The sequence below is a fragment of the Oncorhynchus kisutch genome, linkage group LG5, assembly GCF_002021735.2.
Source record: "Oncorhynchus kisutch isolate 150728-3 linkage group LG5, Okis_V2, whole genome shotgun sequence".
NCBI lineage: Eukaryota > Metazoa > Chordata > Actinopteri > Salmoniformes > Salmonidae > Oncorhynchus > Oncorhynchus kisutch.
Window position 1 is genome coordinate 75003946 of NC_034178.2, and position 27425 is coordinate 75031370.

At 43.9% G+C, this 27425-nt stretch overlaps 1 protein-coding gene and 1 long non-coding RNA gene across 9 annotated transcripts in view; both read right to left on the minus strand.

Moving 5' to 3' along the window:
* Positions 1 to 18443: 18443 nt before the first annotated feature.
* LOC109884845 (uncharacterized) lies at positions 18444 to 19584 on the minus strand. Its single transcript, XR_002254439.2, has 2 exons — positions 19235 to 19584; positions 18444 to 19196 (listed from the first exon to the last, which is right to left on the minus strand). It is a non-coding gene; the product is annotated as an uncharacterized LOC109884845 (long non-coding RNA).
* Positions 19585 to 20233: 649 nt separating this feature from the next.
* The window catches only part of LOC109884843 (5-aminolevulinate synthase, nonspecific, mitochondrial), a 30934-nt gene continuing 23742 nt past the window's right edge, over positions 20234 to 27425 (minus strand). For 7 of the 8 annotated variants that reach the window (XM_031825805.1, XM_031825806.1, XM_031825804.1 and 4 more), the window contains 3 exons: positions 25413 to 25681; positions 24409 to 24571; positions 20985 to 22253 (listed from right to left, as the gene is read on the minus strand). In XM_031825805.1, coding sequence (XP_031681665.1) covers positions 22090 to 22253; positions 24409 to 24571; positions 25413 to 25681 — 596 coding nt within the window. In that variant the 3' untranslated portion in view covers positions 20985 to 22089. Of the gene's footprint in view, positions 22254 to 24408; positions 24572 to 25412; positions 25682 to 27425 lie in introns of all 8 variants that reach the window. The other variant, XM_031825803.1, reaches the window with a different exon arrangement.

Sequence of the window (27425 nt, forward strand, 5' to 3'; positions counted from 1 at the left end):
TGTTTCTGTCAGAAACTGGGTCAAATTAAGATACGCCATTTGTATTCAACAACCTGTTCCACTTTACTAATGTGTCATTATAGTTCAGCAGGCCTCAGCCTCATTATAGTTCAGCAGGCCTCAGCCTCATTATAGTTCAGCAGGCCTGAGCATCATTATAGTTCAGCAGGCCTCAGCCTCATTATAGTTCAGCAGACCTCAGCATCATTATAGTTCAGCAGGCCTCAGCCTCATTATAGTTCAGCAGATCTCAGCCTCATTATAGTCCAGCAGACCTCAGCCTCATTATATTTCAGCAGAACTCAGCCTCATTATAGTTCAGCAGGCCTCAGCCTCATTATAGTTCAGCAGACCTTACAGCCTCATTATAGTTCAGCAGGCCTCAGTCTCATTAAGTTCAGCAGGCCTCATCCTCATTATAGTTCAGCAGACACTACAGCCTCTTTATAGTTCAGCAGGCCTCAGCCTCATTAAGTTTAACAGGCCTCATCCTCATTATAGTTCAGCAGACCTTACAGCCTCTTTATAGTTCAGCAGGCCTCATCCTCATTATAGTTCAGCAGGCCTTACAGCCTCATTGTAGTTCAGCAGGCCTCAGCCTCATTACAGTTCAGCAGACCTTACAGCCTCATTATAGTTCAGCACGCCTCAGCCTCATTATATTTCAGCAGGCCTCAGCATCATTATATTTCAGCAGACCTCAGCATCCTTATAGTTCAGCAGGCCTCAGCCTCATTATATTTCAGCAGACCTCAGTCTCATTATAGTTCAGCAGGCCTCAGCCTCATTATATTTCAGCAGACCTCAGCCTCATTATAGTTCAGCAGGCCTCAGCCTCATTAAGTTCAGCAGGCCTTACAGCCTCATTGTAGTTCAGCAGGCCTCAGGTTCATTATAGTTCAGCACGCCTTACAGCCTCATTAAGTTCAGCAGACCTCATCCTCATTAAGTTCAGCAGACCTTACAGTCTCATTTTAGTTCAGCAGACATTACAGCCTCATTATAGTTCAGCAGGCCTCAGGTTCATTATAGGTCAGCAGGCCTCAGCCTCATTATAGTTCAGCAGGCCTCAGCCTCATTATAGTTCAGCAGGCCTCGGCCTCATTATAGTTCAGCAGACCTCAGTCTCATTATAGTTCAGCAGGCCTCAGCCTCATTATAGTTCAGCAGGCCTCAGCCTCATTATAGTTCAGCAGGCCTCAGCCTCATTATAGTTCAGCAGACCTCAGTCTCATTATAGTTCAGCAGGCATCAATCTCATTATAGTTCAGCAGACCTCAGTCTCATTATAGTTCAGCAGGCCTCAGCCTCATTAAGTTCAGCAGACCTCATCCTCATTAAGTTCAGCAGACCTTACAGTCTCATTTTAGTTCAGCAGACATTACAGCCTCATTATAGTTCAGCAGGCCTCAGGTTCATTATAGTTCAGCACGCCTTACAGCCTCATTATAGTTCAGCAGGCCTCAGCCTCATTATAGTTCAGCAGACCTTACAGCCTCATTATAGTTCAGCAGGCCTCAGTCTCATTAAGTTCAGCAGGCCTCAGCCTCATTAAGTTCAGCAGGCCTCATCCTCATTATAGTTCAGCAGACCTTACAGCCTCTTTATAGTTCAGCAGGCCTCAGCCTCATTATAGTTCAGCAGGCCTCCATCTCATTAAGTTCAGCAGGCCTCAGCCTCATTAAGTTCAGCAGACCTCATCCTCATTAAGTTCAGCAGACCTTACAGTCTCATTTTAGTTCAGCAGACATTACAGCCTCATTATAGTTCAGCAGACCTTACAGCCTCTTTATAGTTCAGCAGGCCTCAGCCTCATTATAGTTCAGCAGACCTCAGCCTCATTATAGTTCAGCAGGCCTCCATCTCATTAAGTTCAGCAGGCCTCAGCCTCATTAAGTTCAGCAGGCCTCATCCTCATTATAGTTCAGCAGACCTTACAGCCTCTTTATAGTTCAGCAGGCCTCATCCTCATTATAGTTCAGCAGGCCTTACAGCCTCATTGTAGTTCAGCAGGCCTCAGCCTCATTACAGTTCAGCAGACCTTACAGCCTCTTTATAGTTCAGCAGGCCTCATCCTCATTATAGTTCAGCAGGCCTTACAGCCTCATTGTAGTTCAGCAGGCCTCAGCCTCATTACAGTTCAGCAGACCTTACAGCCTCATTATAGTTCAGCACGCCTCAGCCTCATTATATTTCAGCAGGCCTCAGCCTCATTATATTTCAGCAGACCTCAGCCTCCTTATAGTTCAGCAGGCCTCAGCCTCATTATATTTCAGCAGACCTCAGTCTCATTATAGTTCAGCAGGCCTCAGCCTCATTATATTTCAGCAGACCTCAGCCTCATTATAGTTCAGCAGGCCTCAGCCTCATTAAGTTCAGCAGGCCTTACAGCCTCATTGTAGTTCAGCAGGCCTCAGGTTCATTATAGTTCAGCACGCCTTACAGCCTCATTATAGTTCAGCAGACCTCATCCTCATTAAGTTCAGCAGACCTTACAGCCTCATTTTAGTTCAGCAGACATTACAGCCTCATTATAGTTCAGCAGGCCTCGGCCTCATTATAGTTCAGCAGACCTCAGTCTCATTATAGTTCAGCAGGCCTCAGCCTCATTATAGTTCAGCAGGCCTCAGCCTCATTATAGTTCAGCAGGCCTCAGCCTCATTATAGTTCAGCAGGCCTCAGCCTCATTATAGTTCAGCAGACCTCAGTCTCATTATAGTTCAGCAGGCCTCAATCTCATTATAGTTCAGCAGACCTCAGTCTCATTATAGTTCAGCAGGCCTCAGCCTCATTAAGTTCAGCAGACCTCATCCTCATTAAGTTCAGCAGACCTTACAGCCTCATTATAGTTCAGCAGACATTACAGCCTCATTATAGTTCAGCACGCCTCAGCCTCATTATATTTCAGCAGGCCTCAGCATCATTATATTTCAGCAGACCTCAGCATCCTTATAGTTCAGCAGGCCTCAGCCTCATTATATTTCAGCAGACCTCAGTCTCATTATAGTTCAGCAGGCCTCAGCCTCATTATATTTCAGCAGACCTCAGCCTCATTATAGTTCAGCAGGCCTCAGCCTCATTAAGTTCAGCAGGCCTTACAGCCTCATTGTAGTTCAGCAGGCCTCAGGTTCATTATAGTTCAGCACGCCTTACAGCCTCATTAAGTTCAGCAGACCTCATCCTCATTAAGTTCAGCAGACCTTACAGTCTCATTTTAGTTCAGCAGACATTACAGCCTCATTATAGTTCAGCAGGCCTCAGGTTCATTATAGGTCAGCAGGCCTCAGCCTCATTATAGTTCAGCAGGCCTCAGCCTCATTATAGTTCAGCAGGCCTCGGCCTCATTATAGTTCAGCAGACCTCAGTCTCATTATAGTTCAGCAGGCCTCAGCCTCATTATAGTTCAGCAGGCCTCAGCCTCATTATAGTTCAGCAGGCCTCAGCCTCATTATAGTTCAGCAGACCTCAGTCTCATTATAGTTCAGCAGGCATCAATCTCATTATAGTTCAGCAGACCTCAGTCTCATTATAGTTCAGCAGGCCTCAGCCTCATTAAGTTCAGCAGACCTCATCCTCATTAAGTTCAGCAGACCTTACAGTCTCATTTTAGTTCAGCAGACATTACAGCCTCATTATAGTTCAGCAGGCCTCAGGTTCATTATAGTTCAGCACGCCTTACAGCCTCATTATAGTTCAGCAGGCCTCAGCCTCATTATAGTTCAGCAGACCTTACAGCCTCATTATAGTTCAGCAGGCCTCAGTCTCATTAAGTTCAGCAGGCCTCAGCCTCATTAAGTTCAGCAGGCCTCATCCTCATTATAGTTCAGCAGACCTTACAGCCTCTTTATAGTTCAGCAGGCCTCAGCCTCATTATAGTTCAGCAGGCCTCCATCTCATTAAGTTCAGCAGGCCTCAGCCTCATTAAGTTCAGCAGACCTCATCCTCATTAAGTTCAGCAGACCTTACAGTCTCATTTTAGTTCAGCAGACATTACAGCCTCATTATAGTTCAGCAGACCTTACAGCCTCTTTATAGTTCAGCAGGCCTCAGCCTCATTATAGTTCAGCAGACCTCAGCCTCATTATAGTTCAGCAGGCCTCCATCTCATTAAGTTCAGCAGGCCTCAGCCTCATTAAGTTCAGCAGGCCTCATCCTCATTATAGTTCAGCAGACCTTACAGCCTCTTTATAGTTCAGCAGGCCTCATCCTCATTATAGTTCAGCAGGCCTTACAGCCTCATTGTAGTTCAGCAGGCCTCAGCCTCATTACAGTTCAGCAGACCTTACAGCCTCTTTATAGTTCAGCAGGCCTCATCCTCATTATAGTTCAGCAGGCCTTACAGCCTCATTGTAGTTCAGCAGGCCTCAGCCTCATTACAGTTCAGCAGACCTTACAGCCTCATTATAGTTCAGCACGCCTCAGCCTCATTATATTTCAGCAGGCCTCAGCCTCATTATATTTCAGCAGACCTCAGCCTCCTTATAGTTCAGCAGGCCTCAGCCTCATTATATTTCAGCAGACCTCAGTCTCATTATAGTTCAGCAGGCCTCAGCCTCATTATATTTCAGCAGACCTCAGCCTCATTATAGTTCAGCAGGCCTCAGCCTCATTAAGTTCAGCAGGCCTTACAGCCTCATTGTAGTTCAGCAGGCCTCAGGTTCATTATAGTTCAGCACGCCTTACAGCCTCATTATAGTTCAGCAGACCTCATCCTCATTAAGTTCAGCAGACCTTACAGCCTCATTTTAGTTCAGCAGACATTACAGCCTCATTATAGTTCAGCAGGCCTCGGCCTCATTATAGTTCAGCAGACCTCAGTCTCATTATAGTTCAGCAGGCCTCAGCCTCATTATAGTTCAGCAGGCCTCAGCCTCATTATAGTTCAGCAGGCCTCAGCCTCATTATAGTTCAGCAGGCCTCAGCCTCATTATAGTTCAGCAGACCTCAGTCTCATTATAGTTCAGCAGGCCTCAATCTCATTATAGTTCAGCAGACCTCAGTCTCATTATAGTTCAGCAGGCCTCAGCCTCATTAAGTTCAGCAGACCTCATCCTCATTAAGTTCAGCAGACCTTACAGTCTCATTTTAGTTCAGCAGACATTACAGCCTCATTATAGTTCAGCAGGCCTCAGGTTCATTATAGTTCAGCACGCCTTACAGCCTCATTATAGTTCAGCAGGCCTCAGCCTCATTATAGTTCAGCAGGCCTCAGCCTCATTATAGTTCAGCAGACCTCAGTCTCATTATAGTTCAGCAGGCCTCAGCCTCATTATAGTTCAGCAGGCCTCAGCCTCATTAAGTTCAGCAGGCCTCATCCTTATTATAGTTCAGCAGACCTTACAGCCTCTTTATAGTTCAGCAGGCCTCATCCTCATTATAGTTCAGCAGGCCTTACAGCCTCATTGTAGTTCAGCAGGCCTCAGCCTCATTACAGTTCAGCAGACCTTACAGCCTCATTATAGTTCAGCACGCCTCAGCCTCATTATATTTCAGCAGGCCTCAGCCTCATTATATTTCAGCAGACCTCAGCCTCCTTATAGTTCAGCAGGCCTCAGCCTCATTATATTTCAGCAGACCTCAGTCTCATTATAGTTCAGCAGGCCTCAGCCTCATTATATTTCAGCAGACCTCAGCCTCATTATAGTTCAGCAGGCCTCAGCCTCATTAAGTTCAGCAGGCCTTACAGCCTCATTGTAGTTCAGCAGGCCTCAGGTTCATTATAGTTCAGCACGCCTTACAGCCTCATTATAGTTCAGCAGACCTCATCCTCATTAAGTTCAGCAGACCTTACAGCCTCATTTTAGTTCAGCAGACATTACAGCCTCATTATAGTTCAGCAGGCCTCAGCCTCATTATAGTTCAGCAGACCTCAGTCTCATTATAGTTCAGCAGGCCTCAGCCTCATTATAGTTCAGCAGGCCTCAGCCTCATTATAGTTCAGCAGGCCTCAGCCTCATTATAGTTCAGCAGGCCTCAGCCTCATTATAGTTCAGCAGACCTCAGTCTCATTATAGTTCAGCAGGCCTCAATCTCATTATAGTTCAGCAGACCTCAGTCTCATTATAGTTCAGCAGGCCTCAGCCTCATTAAGTTCAGCAGACCTCATCACCATTAAGTTCAGCAGACCTTACAGTCTCATTTTAGTTCAGCAGACATTACAGCCTCATTATAGTTCAGCAGGCCTCAGGTTCATTATAGTTCAGCACGCCTTACAGCCTCATTATAGTTCAGCAGGCCTCAGCCTCATTATAGTTCAGCAGGCCTCAGCCTCATTATAGTTCAGCAGGCCTCAGCCTCATTATAGTTCAGCAGGCCTCAGCCTCATTATAGTTCAGCAGGCCTTACAGCCTCATTATAGTTCAGCAGGCCTCAGCCTCATTAAGTTCAGCAGGACTTACAGCCTCATTATAGTTCAGCAGGCCTCAGCCTCATTATAGTTCAGCAGGCCTCAGCCTCATTATAGTTCAGCAGGCCTCACAGCCTCATTATAGTTCAGCAGGCCTCAGCCTCATTAAGTTCAGCAGGACTTACAGCCTCATTGTAGTTCAGCAGACCTCAGCCTCATTATAGTTCAGCAGGCCTCACAGCCTCATTATAGTTCAGCAGGCCTCAGCCTCATTATAGTTCAGCAGACCTCAGCATCATTATAGTTCAGCAGGCCTCAGCCTCATTATAGTTCAGCAGGCCTCAGTCTCATTATAGTTCAGCAGACCTCAGCCTCATTATAGTTCAGCAGGCCTCACAGCCTCATTATAGTTCAGCAGGCCTCAGCCTCATTAAGTTCAGCAGGACTTACAGCCTCATTGTAGTTCAGCAGGCCTCAGACTCATTATAGTTCAGCAGGCCTCAGTCTCATTATAGTTCAGCAGGCCTCAGCCTCATTATAGTTCAGCAGGCCTCAGCCTCATTATAGTTCAGCAGGCCTCACAGCCTCAAAGGTCCTGCTGTATGAGGGTTATTAATGCTTTTCTGTGAGAAGTCTTGTGTGAAAATGTCAAATCACCACATTACTATTGTTATAATGCAGAAGAAGATACATGAGAATGTACTCCGACCTCTGACCTTTACACACACAAACACGCCACTACCTCTGTGTTGTGTTGACTCTACCCGGCTGGCTGACCCTGGGACAGATGAGAGAGGACAGATAGAGGAGATGAGAGAGGGGAGAGTCACATGATCATTCCTCCTAGGGCCTTGAGTTTCAAGGACTAATAGATAACAGGACCTTGATGAGAATCCTAACCTTTACCTTTATTTAACTAGGCAAGTCAGTTAAGAACAAATTCTTATTTACAATGACGGCCTAGGAACAGTGGGTTAACTGCCTGTTCAGGGGCAGAACGACAGATTTGTACCTTGTCAGCTCAGGGATTTGATCCAGCAACCTTTTGGTTACTGTCCCAATGCTCTAACCACTAGGCTATCTGACCCCCCAAAGTGAACTCACTGTTACAGTCAGATATAAAGTAGTTTACTGTTAGAGTCAGATAATAATGACTTCACTGTTACAGTCAGTTAGGAATGAGTTCACTGTTACAGTCAGATAATAATGACTTCACTGTTACAGTCAGTTAGGAATGAGTTCACTGTTACAGTCAGATATAAAGTAGTTCCCTGTTAGTCAGAAATAAATGAGTTCTCTGTTACAGTCAGATAACAATGACTTCTCTGTTACAGTCAGACAATAATGAGTTCATTTTTCATATTCATATTTCAGTAGAGAGGTAAGGTTTCAGTATCAGTGACTAAGCATTCTTCTGGAGAGTAATGAAGAGCATTGTGCCTTACACTCAGGTGGACAGCACGGCTCTGGAACTACATCATCAGAATAATAATGTGGGAAGATAAAGATGAAACAGATATTTTACAGGGTCCTCTCCTCTCCTCTCCTCTCCTCTCCCCTCCCCTCCCCTCCCCTCCCCTCCCCTCCCCTCCCCTCCCCTCCCCTCCCCTCTCCTCTCCTCTCCTCTCCCCTCCCCTCCCCTCCCCTCCCCTCCCCTCCCCTCCCCTCTCCTCTCCTCTCCTCTCCTCTCCTCTCCTCTCCTCTCCTCTCCTCTCCTCTCCTCTCCTCTCCTCTCCTCTCCTCTCCCTCCCCTCTCCTCTCCTCTCCTCTCCTCTCCTCTCCTCTCCTCTCCTCTCCTCTCCCCTCTCCCCTCTCCTCTCCTCTCCCCCTCCCCTCCCCTCCCCTCCCCTCCCCTCCCCTCCCCTCTCCTCTCCTCTCCTCTCCTCTCCTCTCCTCTCCTCTCCCCTCTCCTCTCCTCTCCTCTCCCCTCTCCTCTCCCCTCTCCTCTCCCCTCTCCTCTCCTCTCTCCTCTCCTCTCCCCTCCCCTCCCCTCTCCTCTCCTCTCCTCTCCTCTCCTCTCCTCTCCCCTCTCCTCTCCTCTCCTCTCCTCTCATCCTCTCTCTCTCTCTCTCTTATTCAATTCAATTCAAGGGGCTTTTCGACATGGAAAACATGTGTTAACATTGCCAAAGCAAGTGAAGTAGATAATATACAAAAGTGAAATAAACAAATAAAAATTAACAGTCAACATTACACTCACAGAGGTTCAAAAACAATAAAGACATTACAAATGTCATATTATGTTTATATACAGAATTGTAAAGATATGCAAATGGTTAAAGTACAAAATGGAAAATAAATAAGGGTTGTATTTACAATGGTGTTTGTTCTTCACTTGTTGACCTTTTCTTGTGGCAACAGGTCACAAATCTTGCTGCTGTGATTGCACAATGTGGAATTTCACCCAGTAGATATGGGAGTTTATGAAAATTGGTTTTGTTTTCGAATTCTTTGTGGATCTGTGTAGTCTGAGGGAAATATGTCTCTCTAATATGGTCATACATTGGGCAGGAGGTTAGGAAGTGCAGCTCAGTTTCCATCTCATGTTGTGGGCAGTGTGCACATAGCCTGTCTTCTCTTGAGAGCCAGGTCTGCCTACTGCGGCCATTCTCAACAGCAAGGCTATGCTCACTGAGTCTGTACATAGTCAAAGCTTTCCTTAATTTTGGGTCAGTCACAGTGGTCTGGTATTCTGCCGCTGTGTACTCTCTGTTTTGGGCCAAATAGCATTCTAGTTTGCTTAGTTTTTTTGTTAATTCTTTCCAATGTGATAAGTAGTTATATATTTTTTTATTATCCTTTTGTTTTCACATGATTTGGTTGGGTTTAATTCATTATTTGATGTTCTACATTGTACACGGAGGATATTTTTGCAGAATTTTGCATGCAGTCTCTCAAATTGGTGTTTGTTCCATTTTGTGAATTCTTGGTTGGTGAGCGGACCCCAGACCTCACAACCATAAAGGGCAATGGGTTCAATAACTGATTCAAATATTTTTAGCCAGATCCTAATTGGTATGTTGAATTTATGTTCCCTTTGATGGCATAGAATGCCCTTCTTGCCTTGTTTCTCAGGTCGTTCACAACTTTGTGGAAGTTACCTGTGGCGCTGATGTTTAGGCCGAGGTATGTATAGTTTTTTGTGTGCTCTAGGGAAACAGTTTCTAGATGGAATTTTTATTTGTGGTCCCGGCGACCTTTTTTGGAACACCATTATTTTGGTCTTACTGAGATTTACTGTCAGTGCCCAGGTCTAGCAGAATCTGTGAAGAAGATCTAGGTGCTGCTGTAGGCCCTCATTGGTTGGTGACAGAAGCACCAGATCATCAGCAAACAATAGACATTTGACTTCAGATTCTAGTAGGGTGAGGCCGTGTGCTGCAGTCTTTTCTAGTGCCTACGCCAATTCATTGGCATATATGTTGAAGAGGGTGGGGCTTAAGCTGCATCCCTGTCTCACCCCACGGCCCTGTGGGAAGAATTGTGTGTTTTTTGCCTATTTTAACCACACACTTGTTGTTTGTGTACATGGATTTTATAATGTCGTATGTTTTCCCCCCAACACCACTTTCCATCAGTTTGTATAGCAGACCCTCATGCCAGATTGAGTCAAAGGCTATTTTGAAATCAACAAAGCATGAGAAGACTTTGCCTTTGTTTTGGTTTGTTTGTTTGTTAATTAGGGTGTGCAGGGTGAATACATGGTCTGTTGTATGGTAATTTGATAAAAAGCCAATCTGACATTTGCTCAGAACATTGTTTTCGCTTAGGAAATGTACGAGTCTGCTGTTAATGATAATGCAGAGGATTTTCCCAAGGTTTCTGTTGACGCATATCCCACGGTAGTTATTGGGGTCAAATTTGTCTCCACTTTTGTGGATTGGGGTGATCAGTCCTTGGTCCCAAATATTGGGGAAGATGCCAGAGCTAAGTATGATGTTAAAGAGTTTTAGTATAGCCAATTGGAATTTATTGTCTGTACATTTGATCATTTCATTAAGGATACCATCAACACCACAGGCCTTTTAGGGTTGGAGGGTTTGTATTTTGTCCTGTAGTTCATTCAAGGTAATTGGAGAATCCAGTGTGTTCTAGAATCCAGTGGGTTCTGGAATCCAGTGTGTTCTGGAATCCAGTGGGTTCTGGAATCCAGTGGGTTCTGGAATCCAGTGGGTTCTGATAGTCTTTAATAGTTGATTCTAAGATTTGTATTTGATCATGTATATGTTTTTGCTGTTTGTTCTTGGTTATAGAGCCAAACAGACTGGAGAAGTGGTTTATCCACACATCTCCATTTTGGATAGATAATTCTTCATGTTGTTGTTTGTTTAGTGTTTTCCAATTTTCCCAGAAGTGGTTAGAGTCTCTGGATTCTTCAATTACATTGAGCTAATTTCTGGCGTGCTGTTCCTTCTTTTTCCGTAGTGTATTTCAGTATTGTTTTAGTGATTCACCATAGTGAAGGTGTAGACTCAGGTCTTTCTCTATGTTTTTGGTTGGACAGGTTTCTCAATTCCTTTCTTAGATTTTTGCATTCTTCATCAAACCATTTGTCATTGTTGTTCATTTTCTTCGGTTTTCTATTTGAGATTTTTAGATTTGATAGGGAAGCTGAGAGGTCAAATATACTGTTTAGGTTTTCTGCTGCCAGGTTTACACCTTCACTATTACAATGGAACGTTTTGTCCAGGAAGTTGTCTAAAAGGGATTGAATTTGTTGTTGCCTAATTGTTTTTTGATAGGTTTCTAAAACTACATTCCTTCCATCTATACCATTTCTTAATATTACACAGTTCCTTTGGCTTTGGTGCCTCATGATTGAATGTGTGTGTGTGTGTTTAAGATTGACCAAAGCAAAGCAAACCCGACAGGCATTAGTTGTGGAGGTGGAGCCTCTATCAGTCAAGGTTGTTGTGTAGATAGGTAGTCTCTCTCTTTCTCCCACAGTCTCTCTCTCTCTCTCCTCTTATCTCTCTGTCTCTCTCTCTCCTCTTATCTCTCTGTCTCTGTTTGGCACATGTTCCTGCTCCACATCAGCGGCAGCTGGTGGGAGGAGCTATTGTGCTCATTGTAATGGCTGGAATGGAATGGAATGGAGTCAAATGTGGTTTCCATGTGTTTGATGTGTTTGATACCGTACTATTTGATTCCGATCCAGCCATTACAATGAGCCTGTCCTGCTATTGCTCCTTTCACCAGCCTCCACATGTCCTAACCCAGGGCTCTTTGACTGGCCTGCCCTGTTGGCTCCACCTGTAAATAGAGAGGGAATGACCTTTACAATACGATTAGCATGGAGCCGCATTTGCCTGTTGGCTACAGTTCATTGATCTCACTGACCTGTTAGGAATTAATTCTGTGCTTGACAGAGGTGAAGAGAGAGAGAGAACGAAAGCGAGAGAGGGAGAGAGTGTGAGAGAGAGAGAGAGAGAGAGAGAGAGAGAGAGAGAGAGAGAGAGAGAGAGTATGTGTGTGTGTGTCTATGTGTTTGCGTGTTTATTAAGGTTGTGGAGTTAAGTTGTGGAGGTGGAGCCTATATCAGTCAAGGTTGTTGTGTACGAGTCTCAGACCACTCCAGTGTGTATTAACTGGTCAGGCAGGTCGTCTCAGACCACCCCAGTGTGTATTAACTGGTCAGGTAGGTAACTGGTCAGGCAGGTCGTCTCAGACCACCCCAGTGTGTATTAACTGGTCAGGTAGGTCGTCTCAGACCACCCCAGTGTGTATTAACTGGTCAGGTAGGTTGTCTCAGACCACCCCAGTGTGTATTAGCTGGTCAGGTAGGTCGTCTCAGACCACCCCAGTGTGTATTAACTGGTCAGGCAGGTCGTCTCAGACCACCCCAGTGTGTATTAACTGGTCAGGCAGGTCGTCTCAGACCACCCCAGTGTGTATTAACTGGTCAGGTAGGTCATCTCAGACCACCCCAGTGTGTATTAACTGGTCAGGCAGGTCGTCTCAGACCACTCCAGTGTGTATTAGCTGGTCAGGTAGGTCATCTCAGACCACCCCAGTGTGTATTAACTGGTCAGGCAGGTCGTCTCAGACCACCCCAGTGTGTATTAACTGGTCAGGTAGGTCGTCTCAGACCACCCCAGTGTGTATTAACTGGTCAGGTAGGTAACTGGTCAGGTAGGTCGTCTCAGACCACCCCAGTGTGCATTAACTGGTCAGGTAGGTAACTGGTCAGGTAGGTAACTGGTCAGGTAGGTCGTCTCAGACCACCCCAGTGTGTATTAGCTAGTCAGGCAGGTCGTCTCAGACCACCCCAGTGTGTATTAGCTGGTCAGGTAGGTAACTGGTCAGGCAGGTAACTGGTCAGGCAGGTCGTCTCAGACCACCCCAGTGTGTATTAACTGGTCAGGTAGGTAACTGGTCAGGTAGGTAACTGGTCAGGCAGGTCGTCTCAGACCACCCCCGTGTGTATTAACTGGTCAGGTAGGTAACTGGTCAGGCAGGTCGTCTCAGACCACCCCAGTGTGTATTAACTGGTCAGGTAGGTAACTGGTCAGGCAGGTCGTCTCAGACCACCCCAGTGTGTATTCATAGTAGAAGTGTCAAATCAAATTGTTTTTGTCACATGCACCAAATACAACAGGTGTAGACCTTACATTGAAATACTTACTTACAACCCCTTAACCAACAGTGCAGTTTTTAGAAAAATAAATGTTAAGTAAAAAATAGATAAGTAAAATAAATATTAATATACAGTTGAAGTCGGAAGTTTACATACACTTAGGTTGGAGTCATTACAACTAGTTTACATACACTTAGGTTGGAGTCATTACAACTAGTTTACATACACTTAGGTTGGAGTCATTACAACTAGTTTACATACACTTAGGTTGGAGTCATTACAACTAGTTTACATACACTTAGGTTGTAGTCATTAAAACTAGTTTACATACACTTAGGTTGGAGTCATTAAAACTAGTTTACATACACTTAGGTTGGAGTCATTACAACTAGTTTACATACACTTAGGTTGTAGTCATTAAAACTAGTTTACATACACTAAGGTTGGAGTCATTAAAACGAGTTTACATACACTTAGGTTGTAGTCATTAAAACTAGTTTACATACACTTAGGTTGGAGTCATTAAAACTCGTTTTTCAACCACTCCACACATTCCTTGGTAACAAACTATAGTTTTGGCAAGTCGGTTAGGACATCTACTTTGTGCATGACACAAGTCATTTTTCCAGCAATTGTTTACAGACAGATTATTTCAGATTATTATAATTCACTGTATCACAATTCCAGTGGGTCAGAAATGTACATACACTAAATTGACTGTGCCTTTAAACAGCTTGGAAAAGTCCAGAAAATGATGTCATGGCTTTAGAGCTTTTGATAGGCTAATTGGCATGATTTGAGCCAACTGGAGGTGTACCTGTGGATGTATTTCAAGGCCTACCTTCCAACTCAGTGCCTCTTTGCTTGATAAACCAAGACCTCAGAAAAAAATGGTAGACCTCCACAAGTCTGGTTCATCCTTGGGAGCAATTTCCAAATGCCTGAAGGTACCACGTTCATCTGAACAAACAATCTCAGGAAGGAGACTTTGGTTCAAAAAGTGCAAATCCATCCCAGAACAACAGCAAAGGACCTTGTGAAGATGCTGGAGGAAAAGTACAAAAGTATCTATATGCACAGTAAAACGAGTCCTATACGACATAACCGGAAAGGCCGCTCAGCAAGGAAGAAGCCACTGCTCCAAAACTACCATTAAAAAGCCAGACTACGGTTTGCACATGGGGACAAAGATCATACTTTTTGGAGAAATGTCCTCTGGTCTGATGAAACAAAAATAGAACTGTTTGGTCATAATGACCATCGTTTTGTTTGGAGGAAAAAGGCTTGCATGCCGAAGAACACCATCCCAACAGTGAAGCACGGGGGTGGCAGCATCATGTTGTGGGGGTGCTTTGCTGCAGGAGGGACTGGTGCACTTTACAAAATAGATTGCATCATGAGGTAGGAAAATTATGTGGATATATTGAAGCAACATCTCAAGACATCAGTTAAAGCTTGGTCACAAATGGGTCTTCCAAATGGACAATGACCCCAAGCATACTTCCAAAGTTGTGGCAAAAGAGCTTAAGGACAACAAAGTCAAGGTATTGGAGTGGCCATCACAAAGCCCTGACCTCAATCCTATAGAAAATTTGTGGGCAGAACTGAAAAGCGTATGCGAGCAAGGAGACAAACCTACAAACCTGACTCAGTTACACCAGCTCTGTCAGGAGGAATGGGCCAAAATTCACCCAACTTATTGTGGGAAGCTTGTGGAAGACTACCCAAAACGTTTGACCCAAGTTAAACAATTTAAAGTCAATGCTACCAAATACTAATTGAGTGTATGTAAACTTCTGACCCACTGGGAATGTGATGAAAGAAATAAAAGCTGAAATAAATCATTCTCTCTACTATTATTCTCACATTTCACATTCTTATAATGAAGTGGTGATCCTAACTGACCTAAAACAGGGAATTTTTACATTAGGATTAAATGTCAGGAATTGTGAAAAACTGAGTTTAAATGTGTTTGGCTAAGGTGTATGTAAACTTCCGACTACAACTGTAGTATGTATATCATAATTAAAGAGCAGCAGTAAAATAATGGTAGCGAGGCTATATATGTATATATATACAGGGGGGTACTGGTGTAGAGTCAATGTGCACCGGTTAGTCAAGGTAATTGAGATAATATGTACATGTAGGTAGAGGTAAAGTGACTATGCATAGATAACAAACATAGAGGAGCAGCAGCATAGATGGGGTGGGGGGGGGGCAATGCAAATAGTGTGGGTAGACATTTGATTAGCTGTTCAGGAGTCTTTTGTATTTATTTTATTTAACCTTTATCTAGCTAGGCAAGTCAGTTAAAGAACAAATTCTTATTTACAATGACGGCCCGGCCTACAATTGGCCCAGACGATGCTGGGCCAATTGCGTGCCGCCCTATGGGGCTCCCAATCACGGCCGGATGTGATACAGCCTGGAATCGAACCAGGGACTGTAGTGATGCAGTGCCTTAGACTGCTGTGTCACCTGGGACATTGTAAATATCTTATAGCTTAGGGGTAAAGCTGTTAAAATGCCTTTTGGACCTAGACTTGACTCTCCGGTACCGCTTGCCGTGCGGTAGCAGAGAGAACAGTCTATGACTAGGGTGGCTGGAGTCTTTGACAATTTGTAGGTTTTCCTCTGACACCGCCTGGTGTAGAGGTCCTGGATGGCAGGAAGCTTAGCACCAGTGATGTGCTGGGCCGTACGCACATACCAGGCAGTGATGCAACAATGCTCTCGATGGTGCAGCTGTAGAACCTTTTATGGATCCGAGGACCCATGCCAAATCTTTTCAGTCTTCTGAGGGGGAATAGGCTTTGTCGTGCCCTCTTCACGACTGTCTTGGTGTGTTTGGACCATTCTAGGTTGTTGGTGATGTGGACACCAAGGAACATGAAGCTCTCAACCTGCTCCACTGCAGCCCCGTCGATGAGAATGAGGGCATGCTCAGTCCTCCTTTTCCTGTAGTACACAATCATCCCCTTTGCCTTGATCACGTTGAGGTCTCTGACCTCCTCCCTATAGGCTGTCTCATCGTTGTCGGTGACCAGGCCTACCAAATCAAATTAAACTTTATTTGTCACATGTGCCAAATGCAGCAGGTGCAGAACTTATCGTGAAATGCATACTTACAAGGCCTCTATGTATGCTAATGACTTAACACTATACATGTCAGCTACTACAGCGACTGAAATGCATACTTACAAGGCCTCTATGTATGCTAATGACTTAACACTATACATGTCAGCTACTACAGCGACTGAAATGCATACTTACAAGGCCTCTATGTATGCTAATGACTTAACACTATACATGTCAGCTACTACAGCGACTGAAATGCATACTTACAAGGCCTCTATGTATGCTAATGACTTAACACTATACATGTCAGCTACTACAGCGACTGAAATGCATACTTACAAGGCCTCTATGTATGCTAATGACTTAACACTATACATGTCAGCTACTACAGCGACTGAAATGCATACTTACAAGGCCTCTATGTATGCTAATGACTTAACACTATACATGTCAGCTACTACAGCGACTGAAATGACTGCAACACTTAACAAAGAGCTGCAGTTAGTTTCAGAGTGGGTGGCAAGGAATAAGTTCATCCTAAATATTTACTAAACCCTAACCCTCAACTAAACCTTGTAATAAATATTGTGGAACTTGAGCAAGTTGAGGTGACTAAACTGCTTGGAGTAACCTCAGTCACGCTCAAGGTACTAACGATATCATAACCGCCATCGATAAAAGAGAGTACTGTGCAGCCATCTTCATAGACCTGGCCAAGGCTTTCGACTCTGTCAATCACCATATTCTTATTGGTAGACTCAACAGCCTTGGTTTCTCAAATGGCTGCCTCGCCTGGTTCACCAACTACTTCTCAGATAGAGTTCAGTGGGTCAAATAGGAGGGCCTGTTGTCCGGACCTCTGGCAGTCTCTATAGGGGTACCACACGGTTCAATTCTCGGGCCAACTCTCTTCTCTGTATATATCAACGATGTTGCTCTTGCTGCGGGTGATTCCTTGATCCACCTCCACACAGACGACACCATTCTGTATACATCTGGCCCTTCTTTGGACATTGTGTTAACTAACCTCCAGATGAGCTTCAATGCCATATAACTCTCCTTCCGTGGCCTCCAACTGCTCTTAAACGCTAGTCAAACTAAATGCATGCTTTTCAATCGATCACGTCCAGCATCACTACTCTGGACGGTTCTGACTTAGAATATGTGGACAACTACAAATACCTAGGTGTCTGGTTAGACTGTAAACTCTCCTTCCAGACTCATTAATCATCTCCAATCCAAAATGAAATCTACAATTGGCTTCCTATTTCGCAACAAAGCCTCCTTCACTCATACTGCCAAACATACACTCGTAAAACTGACCTATTTATTAAACTATCCTACCGATCCTCGACTTCGGCAATGTCATTTACAAATCGACCTCCAACACTCTTCTCAACAAACTGGATGCAGTCTATCACAGTGCCATCCGTTTTGTCAGCAAAGCCCCAAACACCCACCACTGCAACCTGTATGCTCTCCTCGGCTGGCCCTCGCTATACATTTGTCGCCAAACCCACTGGCTCCAGGTCATCTACAAGTCTATGCTAGGTAAAGTTCTGCCTTATCTCAGCTCACTGATCATGATAGCAACACCCACCCGTAGCACGTTCCAGCAGGTATATCTCACTGCTCATCCCAAAAAACCAACACCTCCTTTGGTCTCCTTTCCTTCCAGTTCTCTGCTGCCAATGACTGGAACGAACTGCAAAAATCACTGAAGTTGGAGACTTATATTTCCCTCACTAACTTTAAACATCAGCTATCTGAGCAGCTAACCGATCGCTGCAGCTGTACATAGCCCATCTGTAAATAGCCCACCCAATCTACCTACCTCATCCCCATACTGTTTCTATTTACTTTTTTGCACAGCAGTATCTCTACTTGCACATCATCATCATCTGCTCATGTATCACTCCAGTGTTAATCTGCTAAATTGTAATTACTTCTCTACTATGGCTTATTTATTGCTTTACCTCCTCATGCCTTTTGCACACACTGTATATAGACTTTTTCTATTGTGTTATTGTCTGTATGTTTGTTTATGTGTAACTCTGTGTTGTTGTTTGTGTCGAACTGTTTTGCTTTATCTTGGTCCAGGTCGCAGTTGTAAATGAGAACTTGTTCTCAACTGGCCTACCTGGTTAAATAAATAAAAAGGTAAAATAAAAATTATATATATTTTTTAATCGATAGAGAAAGAAAGAGAGAACGAGATAACATGTGTAATGTTTACAATTCATTTTTTATTTCACTTTTGTTTATCATCTACTTCACTTGGTTTGGCAATGTTAACATGCCAATAAAGCCCTTTGAATTAAATTGAGAGACTCAAAGATTACATTTGGTCACGTTCGTGTGGGTCAAAACAAAAAACACCCTGATGATTGGTTGACAATAGATCCTCCCACAGTGCAGAAGATGGCTGCAGGAGGAAGTTAGTGAAGAGCAACTTCCAGGAACTTCTAGTCGGCAGCAGTCAAAACCTCACGACTCCATGATCACGTGATTTATGTCAAGCTTACGCAGTCTACACATTAGGCACAAGTCGGACCATTTTTATTCCCATAATGCAACACACTTTGAAAGTCACCGATTTGACAAAAGTGATCCGTTCGATCACGCCCATAATCTTCGGCGCTGCTTGTGGCAACGTCTTTTCAGTGACCTTTAACCTATGGGCTACCAGACCCTGGCTCAGGGACGGCTTTGATCTCCACTGAGTTGGGGAGATCTGATTTTAGTTGTCCCCCGGCGATGAAATCGGGGAGGGGACTGTGGATAGTTAGTACTTTAGTCACACTCGATATCAGCACCGGACTGATTTGTGCCAGAGCCAGGCTAAACAAAAGGCTTTATAGTCACTAATCCTCATAAACAAATCTCGTGTGTGCTTGCCAGCTACTCAACAGTGTCTTGATTTAACTAGGAAAATAAACGCTTCCATTGATCAGAGTTGCGATGTGGAAAATGGATTAAAATAAGAGAGATTAGTTTTACTTTAATCTTGCTCAAGTGTGACATGTGACCAAATACTTACAAAAAAGAGAAGTGTTGTTACAGTGTAATTAATTGTTTATGACTCAAGTTCAAAGGGATATTCTTACCTTACCTGTCGGTCATTCACAGTGGAATCTCGGAACCCTGGAACTGTCACAAGACCACGGCATAATTTCTAATGTGTACTGTAAAAACCTTCTGGGACTATCATTTCTAATGTGTACTGTATAAACCTTCTGGGACTATCATTTCTAATGTGTACTGTATAAACCTTCTGGGACTATCATTTCTAATGTGTACTGTAGAAACCTTCTGGGACTATCATTTCTAATGTGTACTGTAGAAACCCTCTGGGATCCATCTTCAGATGCACTATAAACTTCACACTACGGGCCGGTTTCCTGGATACAGATTAAACCTAGTGTTGGATTCTGGGTTAAACTTGGAACATTGCTATCCTAGAGACATGATAGATCAGAAGTAAGACTATAGTATCTGAGGGTTGATAGAGACTGGTTTTTACATCAGAAGTAAGACTATAGTATCTGAGGGGTTGATAGAGACTGGTTTTTACATCAGAAGTAAGACTATAGTATCTGAGGGGTTGATAGAGACTGGTTTTTACATCAGAAGTAAGACTATAGTATCTGAGGGGTTGATAGAGACTGGTTTTTACATCAGAAGTAAGACTATAGTATCTGAGGGGTTGATAGAGACTGGTTTTTACATCAGAAGTAAGACTATAGTATCTGAGGGGTTGATAGAGACTGGTTTTTACATCAGAAGTAAGACTATAGTATCTGAGGGGTTGATAGAGACTGTTTTTTACATCAGAAGTAAGACTATAGTATCTGAGAGGTTGATAGAGACTGGTTTTTACATCAGAAGTAAGACTATAGTATCTGAGGGGTTGATAGAGACTGTTTTTTACATCAGAAGTAAGACTATAGTATCTGAGGGGTTGATAGAGACTGGTTTTTACATCAGAAGTAAGACTATAGTATCTGAGGAGTTGATAGAGACTGGTTTTTACATCAGAAGTAAGACTATAGTATCTGAGGGGTTGATAGAGACTGGTTTTTACATCAGAAGTGTTAATGCTTATCTGTAGGAGCCAGATGGCTTTGAAATGTGCTGGGTGGACGGGAGGAAGTCACAGGGCTGCTAGAGGGGATACGGGTGGAGGTCTTTGGGTTAAAGCATCAAGGAGATTGAGGTCAGGTCAGATCCCCTTAAGGGAGAAACAATTGTTTATTACCCAATCACTTCCTCTTCCTGTGGAACCATAAAATATGGAAGGATTAGAAAGAAGGTGGAGTGCCTACATTTAAAAAAAGTTTGAAATATCCAATAAATGTTGTTCCACTTCATGATTGTGTCCCACTTGTTGTTGATTCTTCACAAAAAAAACACAGTTTTATATCTTTATGTTTGAAGCCTGAAATGTGGCAAAAGGTCGCAAAGTTCAAGGGGGCCGAATACTTTCGCAAGGCACTGTATATATACACACACACGGTGGTGTCTGAATGAAGCTGTATTGACACTCTGGGAAGAATGAAACTTGGGTAAGCTTTCATAAATGTCCATAGTGTTTTTTTTACTCTGAGAATTAGAACCTAAACACTAGCCTTGGACTAAGATTCATTGTCAACAGAGCATCTCATATGGCTCGCTAAAGCTGCATTTACACAGGCAGCCCAATACTGTCATTTTTTAAATATTTTTTGTTATATATTGTTTTTTACATACACATTTTTAGTTTGACCAATCACAACAGATCTTTTTCAGAGCTGATCTGATTGGTCAAAAGACCAATTAGTGTAAAAAATAAATTTAAAAAAACATCAGAATTGGGCTGCCTGCGTAAATAGCTACAATAGCTGTGTCTGGGAAACCAGCCCTTAGAGTTATAAACTCCTTATTGGGTTAGTACTTCAAATCAGAGGACTCGAGTCTTTCATGGCAAGAGATGACAATAACACATAACGTTCAACTTATTTTACTCAAATGTATTTAAACCATATAGACCGACGGTATTCAACTCTTATCCTACGAGACCGCTGGTTTTCTGTTCTACCTGATACTTAATTGCACCTACCTGGTGTCCAGGGTGTAAATCAGTCCCTGAATAGAGGGGAACAATGGGGGGAAAAAATGCAGTGAAACTGGTTTCTTGGTCCAGAGTTGAGTTTGAGGGATATAGACAATCTATGCAGGACACTACTTTTAACCAGAGCACGATGGTCCCTGGTCACCAGTAGTGGTCCCTGGTCACCAGTAGTGGTCCCTGGTCACCAGTAGTGGTCCCTGGTCACCAGTAGTGGTCCCTGGTCACCAGTAGTGGACTATAAAAAGGGAATAACACTGCTTTCAAGACAACTGGGAACGAGGTCAAACCACGACGTCAGTGATCTTCAGGTGAGAAAGTTACGAATTCTAGAAAGATGCCAGAGTTTCTGATTTGGAATTCTGAGTTGGATTACCGTTTCAAAACCAGTTTCCCCCCCCAGTGGGAGCAGTTTTCCCCCCCTTCTTCAAGTTCCCAGGTGTCTTGAACGAACTGATGTCGGAAGTCGAATATTTCCGAGTTCCCAGTGGTTTTGAACTCAGAGGGTGACTTCCGGAGCGTGTCGAGGGGGATCAATAAAACCCATCAAGCACACACTTCTGACTTGAATGATGCAATTCCTGTTAGCCATTCTAAATAAAACAAACATGAAATTCTAAAATTAAACAAATTCCCCTGTGTCCTTTCACAAGATAAGTTACATTTTTAATTTGGGAGGTAATTCCATTTGTTACATGTGTCAAGCTTTGACAATTAGACAAACAAATGCACATTGTAGATAATTAGGCCTTTTCATTTTTTTGTATGAAATTGCGTAAACTCCAAACACAGGCTTGGTCAAAGTGGCTATCACAGAGTGTCTAATTATCTCCTTAAAACCCTTGATACTTTTTTTAATCCCTCAGCTTTGGGACAGTCGTGCATATGGCGAAGGTGCAAGTGAAAGCTCAAAATGTAGGGCTGAGGGAAGAGTGATTTGGGACTAAGACGAGAGGAATGGGTTGAGTGTATTCTGTAGTGTCATCCCGCGTGAGCTGATATGGGGTGGCTCAGGCCTCTGAAGTAAGACTGTTCTCGCTCAGTCATCAGCTCAAAGTGCAGCGGCTGCTGGCAGAAGTTACACTCTGCCGAAGAATGGGGCTTCAGAGGTAGACCGGACTCCTTCCACGTCTGAACCAGCTTCTCTGTAGAGGGGAAATATTGTTGTTTAAAAAGGGGGTCTCCAACAGGACTACTAGTAGCTTGCAGCCCATCTATGACTAGTTTGTCAAATAAGTCTAATAATTATTATTTTTTACATTTTAAAACAATATATATATTATTCCACCCACACTATTGTCTTAAAACCTCTTAAGGACCGCATTCTTGTTACTTACAACCTCATGCTAATCACATTAGCGCACACATTACCTCAACCGTCCCACAGGGTGGGACACTGATTTAATGTCTAGATCACTCCGTGTGTAGCCAGTTAGCCATGTCTATATATCACTCCGTGTGTAGCCAGTTAGCCATGTCTATATACCACTCCGTATGTAGCCAGTTAGCCATGTCTATATACCACTCCGTATGTAGCCAGTTAGCCATGTCTATATACCACTCCGTATGTAGCCAGTTAGCCATGTCTATATATCACTCCGTATGTAGCCAGTTAGCCATGTCTATATATCACTCCGTATGTAGCCAGTTAGCCATGTCTATATACCACTCCGTATGTAGCCAGTTAGCCATGTCTATATATCACTCCGTATGTAGCCAGTTAGCCATGTCTATATATCACTCCGTATGTAGCCAGTTAGCCATGTCTAATACCACTCCGTATGTAGCCAGTTAGCCATGTCTATATATCACTCCGTATGTAGCCAGTTAGCCATGTCTATATATCACTCCGTATGTAGCCAGTTAGCCATGTCTATATATCCCTCCGTATGTAGCCAGTTAGCCATGTCTATATATCACTCCGTATGTAGCCAGTTAGCCATGTCTATATATCCCTCCGTATGTAGCCAGTTAGCCATGTCTATATATCCCTCCGTATGTAGCCAGTTAGCCATGTCTATATATCACTCCGTATGTAGCCAGTTAGCCATGTCTATATATCACTCCGTATGTAGCCAGTTAGCCATGTCTATATATCCCTCCGTATGTAGCCAGTTAGCCATGTCTATATATCACTCCGTATGTAGCCAGTTAGCCATGTCTATATATCACTCCGTATGTAGCCAGTTAGCCATGTCTATATATCACTCCGTATGTAGCCCAGTTAGGCATGTCTATATATCACTCCGTATGTAGCCAGTTAGCCATGTCTATATATCACTCCGTATGTAGCCAGTTAGCCATGTCTATATATCCCTCCGTATGTAGCCAGTTAGCCATGTCTATATATCCCTCCGTATGTAGCCAGTTAGCCATGTCTATATATCACTCCGTATGTAGCCAGTCAGTGATGTCAGTGATGCTAATGATACAAATGTTGGTAGAGAAAGATTCTGCCCAAAAACCTTTAAAAAAAATGTTTAACTGCAGAGTAGGCTTCGCTGACAGAAAGATATCATTATCTGTATCAGTTGTGTGGCCAAGGCATTTGCTTCAGCAGTAGGCCTAAAACAACATTCCCCTCTTGCTTAATAAGAGCAATTACACTCAAACCTAAATGTGTTCTTTTTTTTAGGCTCAAAACTGGTCTTCTGATGTGATTTAAGAGTTGACATGGACTCAAACAATGAAAATGTTCTATGAAAAATCGTAATATTGAGTGTAAAAAAAACAAAAAGAAATCGAACAAAAACTTTTATTTTTTTAATTTTAAAAGAATTCTGGAAAATACAAAAGATTATGGGCCCCCTTAAGAGTTGTTTATTTATTTATTACCACTATATTACCAGGTATATTGACCAAAAAGACATCTCTTGTACATCATTGACCCAGGGAAGAGTTACAGGGTAGAGGAGAAAAATGTGACGATTTGAAAGCTAGAAAAAATAAATGCATAAAAAAAAAAAAACTCATGCTAGAATTTTTTTTGAAGATCCCCAAGTATTAGAAGATCTAAATCTCGACATTCATTTGTGTGAGTGACATAGTGCCCGTCTCTAGAAGTCATTCTGGGTCGTGTTCAGTAGAGCAAAACCGTTGCAAACAGAAACGCTTTGGCGGGAAAATAAAAACAAGGGTTTGGGTACAGCCGTTACCTTTAGTTTAAGGTTTTCTGCCATTTTGTGTTTAGTACTGAACACAACCCATGTTTAAAACACACACACACACACACACACCAATATAAAACCTTCACCACAGTCCTTTCCTGTTTACTTGCTTGACCAAACACGGCTCTCTTACCGACGAAGTGAGTCATCATCTGGGGGGTGTGGTGCGGCGTGGGGGCGATGCGAAGAAGCTCCTCCCCCCGGGCGACCGTGGGATAGTTGATGGCCTGGACGTAGATGTTGTAACGGCTCATCATGACGTCACAGACCTCCGTGTTCTTCTCCGCGTCAGACACCTGTAGACAACATCCAAAATACGTCCAATCAATCAATCAATGGAAGAATCATCAGGAGAATGTCAGTCAATACTAATAAAACGGTGTCAATTAGTCAATATTAAATATGTCAAATCAATAATGTTGAGGCTAAATCAATATTATGCCGATCCATACTAACAATTAAAAATAAAATACTGTCTACAGTTCCACCATGACGTCTCTAAGGTGTCAAGTTGACAGACATGACCCAGGAGTTGTATCTGGTTAGGGATAACTCCCCGAGTGACTCTATGATAAATCATGTTACGCGTGCGGATTCCAAACGCCCATGTGACCACATTTAAATACGACCCAAATGCGGGCGCCAATGGGTTGATTTTGCGGGACCGTGTAGACGACACGAACGCATGTTTGGTTCACGCTAAATTTGGTCAAAAATCCAAAAACGAGAGATGGTTGTTTTATGAACCCCTGGGCATATCTGACCATGGAAACGAGAGATGGTTGTTTTATGAACCCCTGGGAATATCTGACCATGGAAACGAGAGATGGTTGTTTTATGAACCCCTGGGAATATCTGACCATGGAAACGAGAGATGGTTGTTTTATGAACCCCTGGGAATATCTGACCATGGAAACGAGAGATGGTTGTTTTATGAACCCCTGGGAATATCTGACCATGGAAACGTTTCTGTTTGGTCTCTGGGAAACATAAAACAGTTCGGAAAGGAGACTTTTAAAAAACAGGATTGAGTGAAGTAGCAGAAAATGAGAAACTGAATGAGAATGGATGGCCTCAAGTTCCCAGACAAAAAGTTTCAGATTCACATTGGACAATAAAAGTTGTAGTGATTCTCACCCTGACAGGGATGATATGAGAGGGACAGTGGACGACGGGCAGTCCGGAGTCCATGAGCATCTGTCTCAGCAGCTTGACGTTGCGCTGGTGTTTCCTCCGGAGGGCGCGGCCCTCCTCCCCTTTAAGGGTCTGGATGGACTCGCGGGCGCCCGCCAGCAGCATGGGAGGCAGAGACGTGGTGAATATGAAGCCTGCAGCGTAACTACGCACCGTGTCCACCAGGGCGGCGGTACTAGCGATGTAGCCTCCAACACAGCCAAACGCCTTGCCTGGAAGAACAAAGACAACGTTAAACGCGCCGTTATCAAAAAAAAAAAAAAAAACAGGTTGACTGAGACTCCTCCTCTAGAGCAGGGAAATTAACATTTAGCCGACAGATATATTTCTGGTTCACAACAAATACGAGCATCCCTGGTTGTTGGAGATTAAAACAGGACTATTTCTTTCTACTTCTAGACCTCTTGGTATTCAACAGGTCTTGTTGTTGTGAAGCAGTTCTCTGTGTGGTTTTATTCTGGTCATCTTGACATGCTTCTATTCTATCAAGACAAAGGAACTGAACAGATGATTGGCCTGCTGTAGTGTGTGTGTGTGTGTGTGTGCTGATTGGTCTCTCAGCTCGCCCAGGGCTGTGGTCTCCTAGCAACAGGAAACTAGATTCTAGTTCCTGTTTCTCCAGTGTCACATTAGGTGACAATCTGAAACTCCAGTATTTGAGACCAGAAATGTTGTTCGCTTCAGGGATTCAGACAACGAAAGACTGAAGAAACTTGACTACAGATGTCAGGAAAACTAACTGGGGAGGGTTTAGAAAAGCTTTAAAACATTGTGCTGTTTGGGGAGGGGGGGGGGTAAAATGCTGTTAACTAGTAGTCATTGGGGGAGGGGGGTAAAATGCTGTTAACTAGTAGTCATTGGGGGAGGGGAGGGGGGTAAAATGCTGTTAACTAGTAGTCATTGGGGGAGGGGAGGGAGGGGAGTAAAATGCTGTTAACTAGTAGTCATTGGGGGAGGGGAGGGAGGGGAGTAAAATGCTGTTAACTAGTAGTCATTGGGGGAGGGAGGGAGGGGAGTAAAATGCTGTTAACTAGTAGTCATTGGGGGAGGGGAGGGAGGGGAGTAAAATGCTGTTAACTAGTAGTCATTGGGGGAGGGGAGGGGGGTAAAATGCTGTTAACTAGTAGTCCTTGGGGGAGGGGAGTAAAATGCTGTTAACTAGTAGTCCTTGGGGGAGGGGAGTAAAATGCTGTTAACTAGTAGTCCTTGGGGGAGGGGAGGGGGGTAAAATGCTGTTAACTAGTAGTCCTTGGGGGAGGGGAGTAAAATGCTGTTAACTAGTAGTCCTTGGGGGAGGGGAGGGGGGTAAATGCTGTTAACTAGTAGTCCTTGGGGGAGGGGAGGGGGGTAAAATGCTGTTAACTAGTAGTCCTTGGGGGAGGGGAGGGGGGTAAAATGCTGTTAACTAGTAGTCCTTGGGGGAGGGGAGGGGGGTAAAATGCTGTTAACTAGTAGTCCTTGGGGAGGGGAGGGGGGTAAAATGCTGTTAACTAGTAGTCCTTGGGGGAGGGGAGGGGGGTAAAATGCTGTTAACTAGTAGTCCTTGGGGGAGGGGAGTAAAATGCTGTTAACTTGTAGTCCTTGGGGGAGGGGGGTAAAATGCTGTTAACTAGTAGTCCTTGGGGAGGGGAGGGGGGTAAAATGCTGTTAACTAGTAGTCCTTGGGGGAGGGGAGGGGGGTAAAATGCTGTTAACTAGTAGTCCTTGGGGGAGGGGGGTAAAATGCTGTTAACTAGTAGTCCTTGGGGGAGGGGGGTAAAATGCTGTTAACTAGTAGTCATTGGGGGAGGGGGGGGGGTAAAATGCAGTTAACTAGTAGTCATTGGGGGAGGGGAGGGGGGTAAATGCTGTTAACTAGTAGTCATTGGGGGAGGGGAGGGGGGTAAATGCTGTTAACTAGTAGTCATTGGGGGAGGGGAGGGGGGTAAATGCTGTTAACTAGTAGTCATTGGGGGA